The sequence below is a fragment of the Polypterus senegalus genome, chromosome 16 (assembly GCF_016835505.1).
Source record: "Polypterus senegalus isolate Bchr_013 chromosome 16, ASM1683550v1, whole genome shotgun sequence".
In the NCBI taxonomy this organism is placed as follows: Eukaryota; Metazoa; Chordata; class Cladistia; order Polypteriformes; family Polypteridae; genus Polypterus; species Polypterus senegalus.
Genome location: NC_053169.1, coordinates 14,507,082 through 14,526,531, shown reverse-complemented (window position 1 = coordinate 14,526,531; position 19,450 = coordinate 14,507,082). Strand labels below are relative to the sequence as shown.

The 19,450-nt window shown below is 42.7% G+C and overlaps 1 protein-coding gene across 1 annotated transcript in view; it reads right to left on the bottom strand.

Moving 5' to 3' along the window:
- Positions 1-19,450, bottom strand: part of adgrb3 (adhesion G protein-coupled receptor B3) — an 868,080-nt gene that overhangs the window by 400,720 nt on the left and 447,910 nt on the right. Inside the window, exons 10-11 of the mRNA XM_039737721.1 lie at positions 13,164-13,358; positions 11,295-11,363 (exon numbers count right to left, since the gene is read on the bottom strand). Coding sequence (XP_039593655.1) covers positions 11,295-11,363; positions 13,164-13,358 — 264 coding nt within the window. The remainder of the gene's footprint in view (positions 1-11,294; positions 11,364-13,163; positions 13,359-19,450) is intronic.

Here is a 19,450-nt window from a genome sequence, read left to right as displayed (position 1 = left end):
AAGGGCTACTTGACCTCCCACTGCTTCCTGAGGTGGATTTCTTTGGGAAACCTTCAAAGTTTGAGAAATATTAACAGCTAACAACAATCTACATAGTGAGTGACTAAATACGTTTAGCCAAAATGTTGTTTGGAGGCTCACTTGAGCTCATAAATGCATAGCTTTGCTAGCTTAGCCTGGCGTAGCTAAAGTTAAGATTGTAAAATGGGATTTTCTAATGGCCAATATAACCAAAACAATTGTTCAGCCTTACCTATGAAACGTAATCCCCCGGGATCTGGTTTAGAGCGTACAGCGGTTTGTACAATCCCAAGCAGCACATTATTCATTACTTTACACTACAGCAGTGACACTTGCAATATGGTGGTGACATTCACGTACGATGCTGCTGGTCATGCGGCGTCTAGTAATTCTATGTCTATGCTGATGACATCACTTCCGGTGCTGGGCCTGATGACGTAACGTCTGTTTCCGGCCCTGATAACATAACTCCTGGTTCTGGCCCTGATGACATCACTTCCTGTCCTCTCCTTTAAAACTGTCATCTTTGCCTCATCAAGACAGTTCTGTTCTGGACTCAATTGTACACAACAATATACGTATGGCTGCCCCAACTCTTTTTGTGGCTCACTTGTCCCTTTTTTGACAGCACCTAAAATCTGGAAGAGCTGACTGATAGAAATTCGCCAGGATAACATGGTTGGGAATTTTAAGAAACAGCTAAAATCCACTATTATAACATGGCTTTCTCTGCTGTTCATTTTCCAGCTTTCTGTGATGATGATCTGCGCCACCACCACCTGATCAGATCACCGTGCAGTCCCTACATTGATGGATTGAAGGCCAGAAGTCCACATGACCATCATCATCTAATACTTCCACGTGAAGCCTGAAAACCATGTGGACTGATTGAGATCATTGATGTTAGGTAGAATGCTTAGTGGGGGCTGACCAGATGGTCTTGTGGCCTTGGAACCCCTGCAGATTTTGTTTTTTTCTCCGGCCCCTGGAGTTTTTTTTTTTTGTTTGTTTTTTCTGTCCTCCTGGCCATCATATCTTACTTAATTCTTAATCTTAAGCACTTTGCGCTTCATCACTTGTATGAAAACGTGCTCTAGAAATAATGTTGTTGTTGTTGATGTTCAGTTCAGTGTTGTCGTGATTGGCTGAGCCCCCCAGACCCTCTTGAACTAGAACAGTCCTTACACTTTGTCACACACTCGCGATTAGGGGACAAATAAAGGGCATGAATAAACGTAATTCCACATCTAACCAGGGGGTGGCGAAGTGCCACTGATTCTCTTTCTCAATTCCTTGCAGACCATTCTTGCAAAGTCCCACCCGGTCCTGGCACAGCCAACCAAGTCCCTTCCGGTTCCAGCCCTGATGACATCACTTCCTTTACTTCCATGTAAAAAGCCGCCATCTTAAGACAGCAGTCAGTTCTGTTTTGGACTCAGTCGTGTGAACATGTCTGTTCTAATTAATCATTTTTTGCAACCGGGAAATATTATATGGGTGGCTGCCCCAAACCTTCTCTTGGTCGTTTTTGTGACAACTTCTAAACCGGAGGAAGTTTCGGCTGCAGCTAACTATGCCAGCACCGGGACCCACGCACACACATGCCAATGCACCTGAACCTGAACTCACAAATATGGCTGGCACAGGACGTGCCAAACCACCAGATCGGCTGAGGTGTCAACGTTGCAATCGAACCTAAGATGAGTCACGACGTCGAAACACAAAGCCTTCCTGCACGGCGGTTCACAAGAAACCTGAGAAGTGCTACGTGAACCTTTGACTACAACACTGTGAAAATGGCAACTCTGTGGAATTTTAATGAATGGCAAACGCTGCAAGGAGACGTTATAAATTCAGAAGATGACATTTTTGGTTAGGAGTGCATGCCTTAAAAATAACTCTGGATTTATAAGTAATATTTGAAGCTCAGAAGCTATACTCAATAAAATGCCGCATCGGAGCAGAGACCTTTACAAAATGCAGAAGGAATAATTATTCCGAGAATAAAACTGGAAAAAAGACTTTAGGATTGTAACTTTTTAATACATTTATTCATTCATTCATTGCTACCCTCTTAATTCATGTCCGGATGGCAGGGAACTGAGGCCATCCCAGTGGCTTCTCGGCTTGAGGCCCCCAGCAATTCATTTATTAACCGATTCACTATAATAATTTAAATTGTATTTAAAAGAAGAATCAAAATGTATGGCATGAACTGTCGTTTGATTAGATCCCCACTTGAGCTTTGGATATTAAAGGAGGAAGCTGGGAGGGCTGGAGTTGGAGACCAATTGTGTTGGGCAGACGTTACTTTCTGCTTTTATTCAATTAGATACGTTTAGAGCGATGTGGGGTGTAAATGACTGACGTCTTCTACAGAAAGTGCTAAAGTATGAGTGGAAAAACATGTTGTTGAACTTTGTATGTTAATGTGATTGTAATTACGTTTCCATTGTTAAAAAAGGTCATTTTAAAATATATATTTTCTGCTTTTAATGTTTTCTAATTTGCAGTTAAAGTGGACTGTTGGATCTGAACATCAGGGAATCGTCTGGGTTGATGATTGCCTTTATATTTTAGGTCTGGAAAGAATTCATTATTGCATCACGTGACATTTTGGGTTTCCTTACGACAATCCGACATCCACAGCTGTGATGGATTAGCCGGGGATCGTGTCCTGTAGGGAAGCCTGGAAGTGCAGGGGGCTGAGAAAAGGGTAAGGCATTCTCTGGGACAGGAAAGAACAGCCACCCTTGGTGGCATCGGGGCCATGGGCATGGGGCTTTGAAGCTCAAACAGGTTTGGGTCCGTGGCCACCACCAGGGGGTTGCATGGGCAGCTCCAGAGACTTGGCATGCAGCACTTCCGCCATATCCGGAAGTGCTGCCAGACGTTAATCTGGAAGCACCTGGAGCACATCCGGGTGCAGTATAAAGGAGGCTGCCTCACTCCACTCGGGGAGCCGGAGTCGGGTGGAAGAGGAAGAGGAGTGGAGGCAGCAGGAGAAAAGAAAGACATAGAATTCAGGACTGAGTTAATGTGAGTCTTTGGGCACTGTGTTTGTGCTGCGTGCGCAAAGGAAAATTAAAGTGTGTGTGTTTTGGACATCTGGCTGTCTTGGGGTCTGTCTGTGTCCGGGCAGCGTAGAGATACCTCAAAATGCATTTCAAGATGAATTCTTAGATCAGCGGGTTCTCAGAGTTGGCCCTGGGAACCCCTTGTTGCTGCAGGTTTTTGTTCCAACCAGCATTTGTTTTTAATTGGCCAATTAACTTTTATTTCCCAGATTCTGTGTTTTGGGAACAATGTAGAAATTAGAAAATTAGAAAACTAACAGAACGGAATGTTTAAGCAAACTATAGAAAAATACACGGTCTAAATCTGTGAAGACATTCTATCATTCGCTAGCTAAGCGGAGGTAAGATACGCCCCGAGGCTGCCATGTGAGTGTGGAGGGCCCCACACGCCTCCCTTTGGCCCACTGCGTGTCTCTCGGATTCACACAAAGAAATCAGTACAGCAAGCAAACTAGGATTCTTAGTGCGAAGAGAGAAGTCGCAAAATCAACCAGCGTGTTCAAGCAAACTATAGAAAAATAGCCAATCTGAATCTGTGAAGAAGTGCTCTCATTCGCTAGCTAAGTGGAGGTAAGATACGCCCCGAGGCTGCCATGTGAGTGAGGTCTCCCAGATTCATGCAAAAAAATCGGTACTGTAAGTGAATAATGATACTTAAACCCGATCTAAATCTGCTAAGTAGTTCTCTTGTTCGCTAACTAAGCGGAGTTAAGGTTACGCCCTGAGGCAGACACGTGAGTCAGGAGGGCCCCGCAGCCCGATGAGTCTCTCTCTCGGATTTGCGCAATATAAATCAGTACCACAAGCGAACTATGATACTTAGTGCAATGAGAAAGTCACAAAATCAACAGAATGGTCAAACAAATTATTGAGAAAAACCCAATCTCAATCTGCTAAGTAGTTCTCTCGTTCGCTAAATAAGCGGAGTTAAGGTTACGCCACAAGACAGATGCGTGAGTGAGGAGGACTTTGCAGCCCGATGTGTTTCACCCAGATTCATGCAAAAAAATTGGTACTGTAAGTGAATAATGATACTTAAACCCGATCTAAATCTGCTAAGCAGTTCTCTCGTTCGCTAAATAAGCGGAGTTAAGGTTACACCCTGAGGCAGACACGTGAGTGAGGAGGGCCCCGCAGCCCAATGAGTCTCTCTCTCGGATTTGCGCAATATAAATCAGTACCATAAGCGGACTATGATACTTAGTGCAATGAGAAAGTCACAAAATCAACAGAATTTTCAAGCAAATTATTGAGAAAAACCCGATCTAAATCTGCTAAGTAGTTCTCTCGTTCGCTAACTAAGCGGAGTTAAGGTTACACCCTGAGGCAGATGTATAAGTGAGGAGGGCCCCGCAGCCCGAAGTGTCTCTCTCAGATTCGCGCAAATAAATCAGTACTGCACCTGAAATATGATACTTAGCGAGATGAGAAAGTCGCAAAATCAACCGGAATGTTCAAACAAATTATTGAGAAAAATCCGATCTAAATCTGCTAAGTAGTTCTCTCGTTCACTAAATAAGCGGAGTTAAGGTTACGCCACAAGACAGATGCGTGAGTGAGGAGGGCTTTGCAGCCTGATGTGTTTCTCTCAGATTTGTGTAAAAAAAACGGTACCACAAGCGAACTATTATACTTAGCGCGATGAGAAAGTCACAAAATCAACCGGAATGTTCAAGCAAGTTATAGAAAAAAAAAAATCTAAATCCATTAAGTAGGTCTCTCGTGAAAAGCAGTCAGACAGTCAGACAAAACAGACAGACGTTGGATTTTATATACTGTATACACTCGTGGATAAGTTCTCCCGCGGATAAGTTGGGTCTTGATTTTATCGTATAATTTCCAGTATTACTCTTCAATTCAATGTGAATTTCCCCTTGGGATTAATAAAGTATCTATCTATCTATCTATCTATCTATCTATCTATCTATCTATCTATCTATCTATCTATCTATCTATTTTATAATGTCGGTCGTATAAGTCGAAGGCAGAAAACTCACGCTATTGGTCCAAGAGATTATGATATGCTAACACCCGCCCACCTGGGAGAGTAACCACTGAGCACACGGCCTTTTTTTTTCTAAGTGGGTGTGGCAATGCGCTGTATCAACGTGTGCTCCTAACCTCTCTCTCTCTATATTGTGCCTACGTGACCACACGGTTATACCCGCACTATTCTCAAGCGACGTTTGTACTGATTTGTGTTTTGTTTATCTCACACCCTCATACACCTCATAAAGGGTCTGGGGTACCCCGAGGCAAACCCGGAGTATTAATAAGACCAAAAAAGGTGCAAAAAAACCCCAAAAAAACATGTGGTAAGCTCTATAGCGAGATTGGACCAGTTGAATCTGTCGAGTCTGCCACACGATGGCGGTGGTTTAGTTTTTGGTGGTTCCTGGGAGAAAGAGGTGGATACACATGGGCTGACCCAAGAAGTGACGTCATAGGTAGTGGCACGCCAGTCTTCCTTTCTGCACAATGGAAAGAAGGAGGGATACCATTATTGGTTAGTGCCCTCAGGTGGTCCGCAGTAATATTGTCATCATCTAAGCCCATACGTTGTTCCCTAAGCACACATGTGTGATGATATATATATATATATATATATGTGAAGGCTGGCCCCGGCACAGACAGACGGACAACATTGTTTCACCACACACTATTTATTGTCACTAATATTATCTACAAAAATGGCTCACGTGCACCCCCAGTGCCTTCTTGCACCGATTTCCCCAAGTCCAGGCCCACAGTCTCTTGTGCCTTCCTGGCCGCCTCCAGTCCTTCCTCTTGCTCAGTCCTTCTGCCTCCCGACTTCCACCCCTGACTGGAGGGAGGCGGCCCCTTAAATAATGACCCGGATGAGCCCCAGGTGCTTCCGCCATCTGTTCCTTGGCCCGCCCAGTGTGCGGAAGTGTCGGCTGCCTTCCTGGTAGCTCTCCGGGCGCCACACAAGTCTTCCCCGGCACTTCCTGGTGTGGCGGAAGTGCGGGCTCCCGGATAATTAGGCACGGGCCGCCTGGCGGTGGCCACGGGTCCCCTACAGGGCTGGGCTTCAAAGCCCTGTACCGAGGCCCCCTGCCTAACCAGGGCGGGCGCCCCACTCCGTCTGGAGGAGGCACTCGCCCTCCTCCGGTCCTCCAAGGCGTCCCGGCCGGGCTCCAGCCGCAACCGGCAACCGCACGGGATAAACCGGCATCGGGGCGCCGCCTGGCGGTGACCACGGGCCCCTACAGGAAGGGCTTCCAAGCCCTCAACCCGTGGCCCCAACAGAACCAGGGCGGGCGCCCCGCGGTCTGGAGGAGGCACAAGCCCTCCTCACGTCCTCCTGGGCGTCCCGGCGGGCTCCGCCCGGCGGGGCTAATATATATATATATATATATATATATATATATATATATAGTCACGCACAAGCGCATGGGGACGCGACGTGCATCACGACAAATCGTGCCAGGGGACAAAGGCGGGGTACTAACCTCTCTCTCTCTTTTTTCAAAGAAAGAACGAAGCACTGCCGCCATGATTCCTCCCGCAGAAACAAAACATCATCACTTCCTTGTTCCTTTCTTCCCTCTGGTCCCCTGTTGATGACGTCCAAAACCCATCCACCACCACCACGCCTTCCCAGCATTCCACGTTCTTAATTTCCGGTCCGGCTCCTTTTTATGTCCGTGCAACCCTACCTGTCTTGTCTAACGCATTTCTCTGTTTTTTTTGCTCTGAGATTTGGAAGACCTTTGCTTTAATTTGCAGTATACGGGGCCCAAGAACCCTAAACCTTTATTACTGTTTCTGAGTCTTATTACAATATATATATATATATATGTGTGTGTGTGTGTGTAGGTCTGTGAAGCAGTTATACATACCGTATATACTGCCGTTTAAGCTCTCCCGCGGGATTTGATTTTACTGTATAAGTTCTGGTATTTTATAATGTCAGTCGTGTAAATGAGGAAATGAAGAAAACTCCTGCTATTGGTCCAAAAGATTATAATATGCTAACACCCGCCTGATAGAGTGACCATGGAGCACACGGCCTTTCTTTTCTATGTATTGTGCCTACATGACCACACGGTAACACTTAAACTATTCTCAAGTGACATTTGCACTGATTTGTGTTTTTTGTATCTCACACCCTCATACACCTTTATCATAAGAGCATCTCTTATCTACGATAAAGCGTTCGATCAGAAGAAAATATTAAGTGGGTTTTAAATTAAAAGTCGTTGACGTGGCGAAAGACATTGGTAACTACACTGCTGTAACAAAATTCAATGCGTCTGAGAAACTGAATAATATTGTATTTTTGATCTGCTGTATAATTCCGGGTCTGACTTTATGATCGATTTTTCGAGTTTCAAGACCCGACTTATATGTGAGTATATACGGTATAGAGAAATGTTTGCTAATTAATTAGTGTGTAGTCCATGGGAGGTTCTTATAACCTCCACAGGCTGAACTGAAATGGTATAGTCTGACTATTTCTTATCCCCCTGATCGCAGATTATCCTCAGTTAGTGACCTGCCTTGCCGTGTGTAAGTCATGAGGTCACATGGTTTCAAACTGGGCCTGCTAATATTTATCCTCGAGTTCTTAAGGAGGCCAGTGAGTACAGATACAAACCCTTGATGCATATTTTTAGAAGTCACTGCGTACTGAAGAGATTCAGAAAGACTGGGAAAATGGCAAATATTATCCCATTATATAAAAAGGGTGACTGGGTAGATCCAAGAAACTATAGGCCAGTAAGCTTAACATGCATCACAGGAAAATTAATGGAAGGAATTATTAAGGATAAGATTGAGCAACACATGGCAAGGACTGGAGTTATTAGGAACAGACAGCAGGTGTTCAGAAGAGGAAGGTCGTGTTTTACTAACATGCTGGAATTCTATGAGGAGGCAACAAAAGGATACGATCAAAGTGGAGCTTATGATATTATTGATCTGGACTTTCAGAAAGCATTTAAAAAGGTGCCACATGAGAGGTTGGGCATCAAATTAAAAGAAATGGGCGTTCAGGGTGCAGCGTGTAGATGGGGCAGAATTGGCTCAGACACAGGAAGCAGAGGGTGATGGTGTGAGGAACCTCATCAGAACTGGGTGACGTTAAGAGTGGTGACCAGCAGGGGGCTGTGCTAGGGCCGCTACTATTTTTAATATACATATATTAATGGTTTAGACAGGAATATAAGTAACAAGCTGGTAAAGTTTGCACATGATACCAAGATAGGTGGATTAGCAGATAATTTGGAATCCGTTATATCATCACAGAAAGGCTTGGATAGCAGACAGGCTTGAGCAGATTTGTGGCAGATGAAGTTTAATGTCATTAAAAGAATTACACATAGGAAATGGAAAATCGAGAGTCCACCTTATGAGAAGGACTTAGGAGTTATAGTGGACTCTAAGCTATCGACTGCCAGACAGTGTTCAGAAGCCATTAAGAAGGCTAACAGACTGTCAGGTTATAATTAGCGCCTTGATGTGTGGAGTACAAGTCACAGGAGATTCTGCTCAAGCTTTATAACACACTGGTGAGGCCTCATCTGGAGTCCTGTGTGCAGTTTGGGTCTCCAGGCTACAAAAAGGACATAACAGCACAAGAGAAGGTCTAGAGAAGAGCAACTAGGCTGAGTCCAAGGCTACAGGGGATGAGTTAGGAGGAAAGATTAAAAGAGCCGAGCATTTACAGTTTAAGCAAAAGAAGATTAAGAGGTGACACGGTTGAAGTGTTTAAAATTATGAAGGAAATTAGTCCAGTGGATCGAGACGGTGACTTTAAAATGAGTTCATCAAGAATACAGGGACACAGTTGGAAACTTGTGAAGGGGAAATTTCACACAAACATGAGGAAGTTCTTCTTTACACAAAGAATGATAGACACTTGGAATAAGCAGTAGTGAGGTAGACAGTAAGACGTTAGGGACTTTCAAAACTAAACTTGATGTTTTTTTGTAAGAAAGAAGTGGATAGGACTGGCGAGCTTTGTTGGGCTGAATGGCCTGTTCTCGTCCAGAGTGTTCTAATGTTCTAATGTTAACGTGCTCAGGTGTATGTGCAGAGCGTACTGAATGTGAAGTAGAGCACAGAGAAAGAACTCATCCTTAATTGTTGAAACAATGGAAGTTTAACAAGAAGAAACATTTTTCCTTTTGTGGCCCTTTATTCTACATGTGTAACAACCTTTTTCTATTCCTGTGTGGACTGTTTGCTTTGAAATCTCACTAAACCTTTTTAAAACAAACTCTTTTTGGACTGAGAGATTTCCTTTGGTACGTGTTTGCCTCATGCTTGATCCACCAGCAGCTACACCAGGCATTTTAAAATAACTTTTCTGCATGGCAAGGCAAATTAACATATAGAGACATTTCTCAAAACGCATTTTAAGATATCTGGAAATGCTTTTAAGAAATCTCAAAAAGAATTATGGATGTCTGGAAATGCATCAGTTTGAAGTGTCACACACATGAGAGATGGTTTAAGGGCTCAGAGAGTGTAATTTCTCAGCTGGACCAGGTGATGGCGCTGCCTTCTAATACTCTCTCCTCTGTCCCTGAAGGCCGTACCTCCCAGTAGCACCGCCTCTGCTCCTCCCTCTGATGATGTCACTATCCGGTTCAGAACCCACCTCTGCAGACATCACTTCCTCTTTTGGACTCCCAAAACTTCACCTCTTTCTGCATGTGCAATATACACAACCGAGAACCTAATCGTTAGCCAGTTCCATTTTGAACCCCGTTCTGTAAAGATGTGCTTTATTTCAATATATGGGGTGGCCATCCCCAAACCTGTCTCTGCCGCCGACTCTTTTCTCTTACACAACATATCAGAAATGCATTAAAGATATTTTAAAATAGCGCCCTGTATGGCAGGACAAATTAACATGTAGAGGTATCTCAAAATATGTTTTAAGATATCACAAAAAGAATTAAGAACATCTGAAAATCCATCTATTTCAAGATATCGGAACTGCGTTTCAAGATGTCTCAAATAGATTTAATGATATCTTGATATGTTAAGCGATACATTTTGTGATAACTGAGATGCATTTCAAGATATTTTAAAATAACGTCGTCTACGGCCAACTAAAGTAACATTTTAGAGATACCTTGAAATATATGTTAAAATATCGTGAATCTATGTCCTGATATCTTGGTATGTTACGTGATACATTTTGAGATAACTGAAATACATTTCAAGATATTTTACAATAACATCATCTAAGCCAGCTAAAGTAACAGAGATATCTCGAAATGCATGTTAAAATATTGTGAATTGATTTCCTGATATCTTGAGATGTTACGTGATACATTTTTAGATCTCTGAGATGCATTTCAAGATATTTTAAAATAGCGTCCTGTATGGCAGGCCAAATTAACACATAGAGATATCTCGAAATGTGTTTTAAGATATTACAAAACGAATCCCAGACATCTGAAAATCCATCTATTTCAAGATATCGGAACTGCGTTTTAAGATTTCTCAAATAGATTTAATGATATCTTGGTATGTTATGCTATACATTTTGAAATAACTGAAATACAATTCAAGATATTTTAAAATAACGTTGTCTGCGGCCAACTAAAGTAACAATTAGAGATATCTCGCAATGCATGTTAAAATATCGTGAATCAATTTCCTGATATCTTGGTATGTTACGTGATACATTTTGAGATCCCTGAGATGTATTTCACGATTTGGCCAGAAGACCCCCTCCTATAATATTAACTCTGTTTAATTTAACTTGATTATCTATCTCTACTTATGTAATAAAATATTTCCAAAGTTCACGTCTAGCCTCGGGTGGCACAGTGGTGTAGTGGCAACGCCGCGGCTTTGCAGTAAGGAGACCAAGTCCCGGGTCATCCCTCTGTTCTCCCCATGTCTGTGTGGGTTTCCAGTTTCCCCCTACAATCCAAATTCATGTTGGTTTGGTGAACTGGTGGTCCCAAACTGGACCTAGTGGGTGGTCAGGATGTGTGTGTTTGCCCTGCGGTGGTCTGGCGCCCTATTCAGGGTTTGTTCCTGCCTTGTGCCCTGTGCTAGCTGAGATAGGCGCCCTTGCCCCGTCCCACGAACCGCTTTGTAAAATGAGTGACTGACTTCTAGCCTTTTTATTTTGCCACTTGAGAAGACACTCAGACAAACGTCTGCACCATCTTTGAACTGCACACTCAAAACTGTGTCTCACGTTACCTGTTGGGCGTCTTCCCATTTGTCTCTGTTGTCCTCCTCAAGCAGGTTGCTGATGATTTGAAAGAAGTTCTGCAGTGCAAATAAAGACAAGAGTTAGAACTTCTGGTACACTGAAGAAACTAAAAGCACATTTTTATACAGTGAAGCTATCTTGAAACACACAGTGTTTGGTAAGGTTAGCCGGTCCTCCATAAGCTGTCAGGAACTCCTGGATGACAACTATTATGATATATCAGGGCAATAAGTTCAATATGTTTGCTAGTTAAGGTGGCCAATCCCTGATTGCTATGGGGACCTTAGTGAAAGGTGGGCCTCGGTCACAGAAAGTGCCAGCAGAAACTCCAAAAGGCGAATCCATTTCTCTAGAAAACGAGCTGGCAAGGCGGCCATCTCTCAAACTTCAGGGTTGTAGCCGTGAACCCCAACAGGCAGGGTCAACACCAAGAGCTATTTAAAGACTCCAAGGTTCTTTGTAAAGGTGCCCTCCATTTGCATGTGTTCTTCTAATGCCCACCAGTCCAAACTTTCTGGTCTCTTATCTCTAATTTACTGTCGTCCAGTCTTTATACTAACATACTGCACCTCTCGAGCCTCACGTGCTCTTCCTCGAAGACTTCTCTTCACTTTAGCCAGCAGTGGATATTCAGCTGAGCTTCAGTCGCTGTACTAGTGTCTCACTGAAAAGCCCAGATTCTCTTTATTTATTCATTTATTTTTACTTTATGGAAAACATTGTTTTATAATTTAATTTTACTGGAACTTTCTGAAGAATAAAATAACAGGCCATCTGGCTCTCCCAATATCAAAAGCTAAAAGTCAATGGTGAAGTTGTTCTGAGCCCACAGGAATGAGAAAAGAGAGAGAGAGAAGGAGATAGAAAAATAGAGAGAAGGAAAGAGAGAGAGAGGGAGAAAAAATAGAGAGAGGAGATAGAAAAAGAGAGAGAGAAGGAGAGAGAGGGGTGGAGAGAGAGAGAGAAAGAGAGGAGGAGAGAGAGAGAAAAAAGAGAGAGAAAAAGAGAGAGAGAGAGAGAGAAAAAAAGAGAGAAAAAGAGAGAGGGGAGGGGAGAGAGAGAAAGAGAGAGAAGGAGAGAGAAAAAAGAGAGAGGGAGAGAGAGAGAAGGAGAGAGAAAGAGAAAGAGAGGAGGAGAGAAGGAGAGAGAAAAAGAGAGAGAGGTAGATTACTTAAATGTTATTTTGGTTTCTCCTCAACAACAATGAGATCAGAAAGAAATAAAATGGTGATGTGGTCTTTTGTCTCCTGCTTCTCTGATTTTGTCTTGAGATAAAATACCCCAGAATTCTCATAAGGGTCTCCTCTTGAGTTTCAGTGGAGACCTCAGCAAAGTCAAAAAATGGGCTTAGATTCTCCAAGTACAATCCTGACATCTTGTATTTTTTTTTATCAATTCAAAATATTTGTATTGTGTGTTCAGTAATATAAAGAGAAATGTATGAACAGTAGAAATAAAACATTATATTTTATATAAGATAGATAGATAGATAGATAGATAGATAGATAGATAGATAGATAGATAGATAGATAGATAGATAGATATGTGAGGCACTATATAACAGATGCCTATCCCAACAGTAGTGAATGCCAGTTTAGATGGTGTCACAATGCCTCGAAAAACATTTTCACGGGCACACTAGGGTGGTTTGGTGTCACCAGTTAAGCAAACATACAGACTCCTTTGGGATTGTGGGGAGTACAGGTGACAAAACTCACCCAGGCACAGTGATGATGCATGAAGTCCACAGTGACAGTGACAGGGCTGGGATTCAAACTCAGACCTCTCAAGATGTGAGACAGGGGCACGAAGCCCCCAGAGTGATAACTGTGAAGAAAACGGGAGGACCGGCTTACCTGAACATCATCAGAAGACGGGACGTGGCTTGCTCTTTTGAACGTGTCGGTAACGTTTCGGAGAATCTTCACAGAAGCCAAGAGATCCCCAGCGTAGAAGTTTTTCCTCTGGGTTAAATCCAGAAGAGTTTTGGTCACCTGAGACATGCCTTCTCCTGCCGCTGCTCTTTGTCCTTTTGCAAGGTGCTCTTTTATCTTAAACGACATTAAAAAGTCAGCGTTAGGAATGCTCACGTCAAAGACCATTTGGAACATTTCAACATTTTCACAGCTATCTACCAGGTGTGACTTGTGGGTAAGCCACGGCCCACTCACACTCAACATGGTGACAATCTGCATGTCACTGTAACCTGTTTTGGGAGTCCCAGGCCGCTTTTTCTCATATTCTTAGTGAAGAAACGGCCCGAAGTCACGTTCATTACAATTTGCTAATATACCCCACTGTATGACATTATACTTTTAAAATGAGGTGCAGCTTTTGACACGATGACCACAGAGGTCTCTTCGTGTATAAGATACCCATCACTGTGTCTTCACTCACCTCATTTCCACATACTGTATCTACAAAACCACCGCTGTGTTTATTTTTGGGTAACATTCACTTTAATAAAAGGACAAGTGTGTTTCCCTGTATTAATGTGTCTGTCCGGCTTGTATGTCGCTTGTATGTAGCTCTTTAAATAAATAATAATATTTACACTTTGGCCTGTACATACACCAGAATGACTAAAAAGCAAGTAAATTAAAAGAAAGAAAATCTTCTGCCTTGGCAGTTGCAGTCCCAGTGAGGCGCTATACAGACGTATTTCTGTGGGTATAAAGGAGCCCCCATAGCATTTCCTGACACACTTCTGCTGAATGAGCCGTTGTTTGAAAGTCCTCCGTGTTAATGTGGTGTGCAGCGTTGTTCATAAGGGCACTCAGCTTTATCTTCATTCTCTCATTTGCTATGATCTCCAGGGGGTTAGAGTGTTTCCAGTAAGTTTACGTTAGCCTGTTGATTTGGTGGTCCTCTCCTGAAGTCATGTTACCAGCCCAGCCCACCACACTGGCCATCACAGAGAGATGTGCAGGATGTCACCTCCCATAATAAAGGAGCACAGTCTCCTTAGGAAGGAGAGCCTGCTCTGCCTTTTCTTCTATAGTTTCTCTGTGTTCTGAGGCCAGTCCAACCTGTCATTGATGTGTACCCCCAAGTACTTGTAGGAGTGGACCACCTCTACATACACTCCCTGAAAAGTGATTGGACATTGACACTCTTTTGTGTGGTGAACGTCAGTAAGCAGTTTTTTGGTTTTGCTGATGTTAAACTGAAGACAATTCTCAAAGATCTCCCCCCTGACTCCTCTCCTCTGTCTCACCCCCCTTATCAATACCCCCATAAGTGCAGAATCATCTGAGGATTTCTGCAAGTGACCTGACCTCCTGTTATATTTAGAGTCGGAGGTGCACCTCTTGGTGGTCCAGTGTTGCTCACACAGTCCTTGAGTCTCATAAACTGGGGTCTGACCGACAGATGGTCCATCATCCAGGACACCACAGGCTGACCCACCTGCCTTTCTCTGTGTTTGCCCTCTTAACAGGGATGGCAGGATGGTACTAAAGGCACTGGAGAAATCAAAAACCATCACCCACACAGAGCTGCCAGCCTTGTAGAGCAGAGAGGTCATTGCATCCTTCACTCCTGTCTTTGTCTGATAGGCAAACTGCAGGGGGTCCAGGTGGTCTACTACAAGAGGACTCATATACTTTGACTAACATTTTAATGCTTTTGCATTTTCTACACTTGCTATAAATGCACAAGACAGGACAGAGTAGCACAGGTCCTCCATTACCATGTATCTCTCAGAATATTCAATTCTGGTAATTTATATTAGCAAAAAAGACGCTTTAAAGGATTTGCTGGGCCACAATAACCGTCTTTTTTGGTTATGATTCTCTAATTATTTTCTTTTGTTTGCCCATTTAAACCCTTCAAGGCTTATTCTTGTATTTGTTCCACATGGCAGCATTTCTTATTTCTGGCGCGTGATATTAAATCCTCATTTCTTCTTCAGACTTTTCAAAAATAATCAATGTATCCACCTTTGAGACTTTGCTAATGTAGAGTTTTCAATTTCAGAAATGTCTATGTGTCACACACTACCGTTTGAGCTGGAATTAATTTTTTCCAACCTCAGCTAATGTTTCTTCCACTTTATGCCTCCAGACGAACATGAGCCGTATTAAATTTACATTTTGCGTTTCTGAAGGAATAAACTTTGACATCCGCGGTCTTATTAAATCCACAAAGCTTCCAAACACAGACTGAAGTTAGAGGGCGACTTCTCCAAGTTTAGTGTGCCCATTGTAGCCTGCAGGGGGCGCTCCAGCGGCCCCAACCCTGACACAGACTGGCAGAGACACGAGTTCAGCACAGCACACCTCACTCCCCTCGACAGCACAGTACACCAAGCACCAAATATACAGTCCTGTCTTCTTTCTTTCTTTCTTCTTCTCCTCCTCTTCCTCTCCCTCTTCTTCTTCATCCTCCTCCTCCTCTGGCAAGCTTTGTCGTCCTCCACCTGTCTCTGGCCCTTGGAGTGCTCCTGGTGGCTCATTAGCATTGCCTGGAATCACTCCCAGGTGTGGTGGAAGTGCACTGTAGGGCTCTGCAGCTCCCCCTGGTGGCCCTCACGGAACCCAACAGTGCGGTGTAAAACTCCAACTCCCAGCATGCCCTGCAGGAATCCATGGTGCCACAGCTACCAAGGAGAGCTGCCCTCTAGTGTCCCGGGGCAGGGAGTGCCTTGCAGATATCCTCTCCCTCAGTCTTTCCATCCAGCTAGCATCCTGGCTGGGTAATGGCCATGGCCGCCCATCACAATAGATAGATAGATAGATAGATAGATAGATAGATAGATAGATAGATAGATAGATAGATATGAACGACACTATATGATAGATAGATAGATAGATAGATAGATAGATAGATAGAAATATGTGAACGACACTATATGATAGATAGATAGATAGATAGATAGATAGATGATAGATAGACATTATATGATAGATAGATAGATAGATAGATAGATAGATAGATAGATAGATAGATAGATAGATAGATAGATAGATGTGAAACATACTATACGATAGATAGATAGATAGATAGATAGATAGATAGATAGATAGATAGATAGATAGATAGATAGATGTGAAACATACTATACGATAGATAGATAGATAGATAGATAGATAGATAGATAGATAGATAGATAGATAGATAGATAGATAGATAGATAGATAGATAGATAGATAGATAGATGCTGGTGCGTGAGTGAAGATGGCCCCACCACTCTCCAATCGGCCCGCTGTGTATCTCTTGGATTTGCACAAATAAATCGTGTGTCGCAAGCAAACTATGCGATGAGAGAATTCGCAAAATCAACCGGAATGTTCAAGCCAATTATAGAAAGCACAGATATTGGCTTTTAAAATCAGTTACACACTAGCAAATTGTGCTTGCGAAAATTTCGCAAGAATTTAAGCGTTAATGAAATGAAGATGATGAGGGAGAGAAGAACATCACACATTACAGTAAGAAAGGAGATTATTTTAATAAGTAGTGACTTGTGAGAATAGTCACATTAGTATGGAATATTTTTCTAGTCACTTACAACAGCAAGAATATTTACAATACAAAGTGTTAACGTGAACAGATTAACAGAACATACTGGATAAGAAGGGAAAGGCAGGGCACATGTCAGTCAGTATGTGCAAAGTGAGACCGTCAGGTCATGTAGCATACCGAACATATATCGCAATTGTCGGGAAACTTTATTAAAAGTGTATAGTGACTTTTGGGGCATCCTGTACAAGGATTTATTTTTTTGTTGCTTTTCACGTGACATCGAGGACATACTAGCGGATCACAAAGGCGGCTTAGCGAGTTGACAGATGCTTTCCTCACATTAATATTACACTGAAATCCTCCTAGTTTAAATAAATCTTTCTTGTATTTTAGCAGATGACTTTGGAGGGCGGCACAGTGGCACAGTGGGTAGCGCTGCAGCCTCGCAGTAAGGAGACCCGGGTTCGCTTCCACAGTCCAAAGACATGCAGATTAGGCGTTTCTACATTGGTCCTAGTGTGTGCATTGGTGTGTGTGTGCATGCCCTGCGGTGGGTTGGCGCCCTGCCCAGGGTTTGTTTCCTGCCTTGTGCCCTGTGTTGGCTGGGATTGGCTTCAGCAGACCCCCTGTGACCCTGTAGTTAGGATATAGCGGGTTGGATAATGGATGGATGTATAGAGGTGAAAGGTGCTATATAATAGATAGATAGATAGATAGATAGATAGATAGATAGATAGATAGATAGATAGATAGATAGATATGAAAGGCACTATATATGATAGATAGATAAAATGTACTATATGGCAGATCGATGTGAAAGGCACTATATATGAAAGATAGATAAGAATGGCACTATATAGGATGGATAAATAGCAGATTGGACTGACTGACTGACTTTGGTGGCACACACACTGCAGCTGTTAATCAAATCCTGTTGATTTCAAAACCATATTAGAGAGATGATTAAATTACGCCGCAGTATATGCTGACAAAATCAAAAGCACCAACAATGATTTCCTTTTCATTATCATTATGCAAAAATTATCTTTGCGCCCCTGAACTGGATAAGCAGGATAGAAAAGGGATGAAGAGTCATAATTCACTGTTAACTAATCCTCTTCCACAAGCAAACAAAAATTACAAATAAAGTGAGTTACCTTCCCAGAAAATCACAGCTCTGTGGGGAAACACATACAGGTATTCAGACTGGCTGGCATCTTTCATTTTTTATTAATAGGAATGCCTTACTTGTTTAGGATAAAATATGCATCTAGTTGTTGTTGTTTGTTTGTTTTTTTATTTACTATATTTTATCCAAATATAAGGCCAGCTTTCTTCTAGAACGTGTTCTCATGGTTCATGATATGATAGTCATTAATCAATGTTTAAAAACATGCTGACTTTAGGTAATTTAAAAGGTGTGTGATGGGCACTGGGCATGGGCTGTTGTTCTGGCCGGGATGGTTTAAGGTCCCTTATCTGACATGGAAGCCAAGTTAATGTCAGGGCAGGGGGAGAACAATTACCTGGACTCTTTTTTCCCATCACTAGATGGGAGACTTCCTGGGCTACGGTGCCTTCATGGATACCAGCAGTGCAGGCTGGGAATTGCGGTCCTGTTGGACAGCCCTGCAGTGTTCTATGGGTCTCACCAGGGGGAGCTGCAGTGGCAGACCATCCCCACTTTAAAGAACCTCCAACTGACCAGGAAGTTCTTCCAAGCTGTAGTGTGGAAACACCAGAAATATTTGTACAGGTCTGGAATAAAGGAAGACCCTCAGCCTCATTCAGATAGGTTGGTGTCGGGAGAGGAACTGGATAACACTCACCTGGAGGAGTGGAAGGAGAGGAAAAAATAAAGAAAGGAAGAGAGAAAAGGAGGAATTGCGCCTGTGCTGTTCCAATGAAGGCATTTAGGACTTGGTGGTGGTGTGTTGGAGGGTTAGGGGGCTCAGTGGTGCCCCTATAGGTCAGAGATGACATTTAAATTCAGAAGAGTTTCATGTGAAGTTCTGAAGGGCTAAACATCTGCCTGCATTTTCATGGAGACTCGGTTTTTATGATTTCATAGCCTGACTGTTCTGTTCTGGAATGGCATCTTTGATTGTTGTAGTTACAGGGACATCAGGAAGCTGACCTTATCAGAGGTATCGTCATTCACATGCACATCATGCCTATGATACATCAGGCTTCAAGACGGTAATTATTTTTAAAATCACTTGGAGGATTAGTCCAAAAGTTCCTTAAGATGTATTTGGTCCCATGGGTTCAGTGCTCAGAACATCGCTTGCTTCTTGGTAAAAGACTTTTTAAAAATATCCACTTTGAAGTGCAGAGAAGCTCCATAATGTTTTGATTAGTCACAGCTCTGAATTAAGATCTTTTGAAATAACGACGTTGTCAGAAACTCACAATACGTGAACAAAGTTCTCTTTAGCTTGAATCCACTTTTATGGTGTGCTGGGCTTTTATGTAAAGCGGCAAGACAGTGACATGGCGGAGCAGCGGTGCTTATACAAAATATTCAGGGCCTTCACATTTGTTTTCACATTCTGCTATGTGGCTTCCTTGTGCTAAAATCATTTCAATTCATGTTGTTTAATTTTTCCTACATTTAGCAACACTCAATACCTCAGAATGTCAGAACATTTTAGAAATTTGCAAATGTATTAAAATT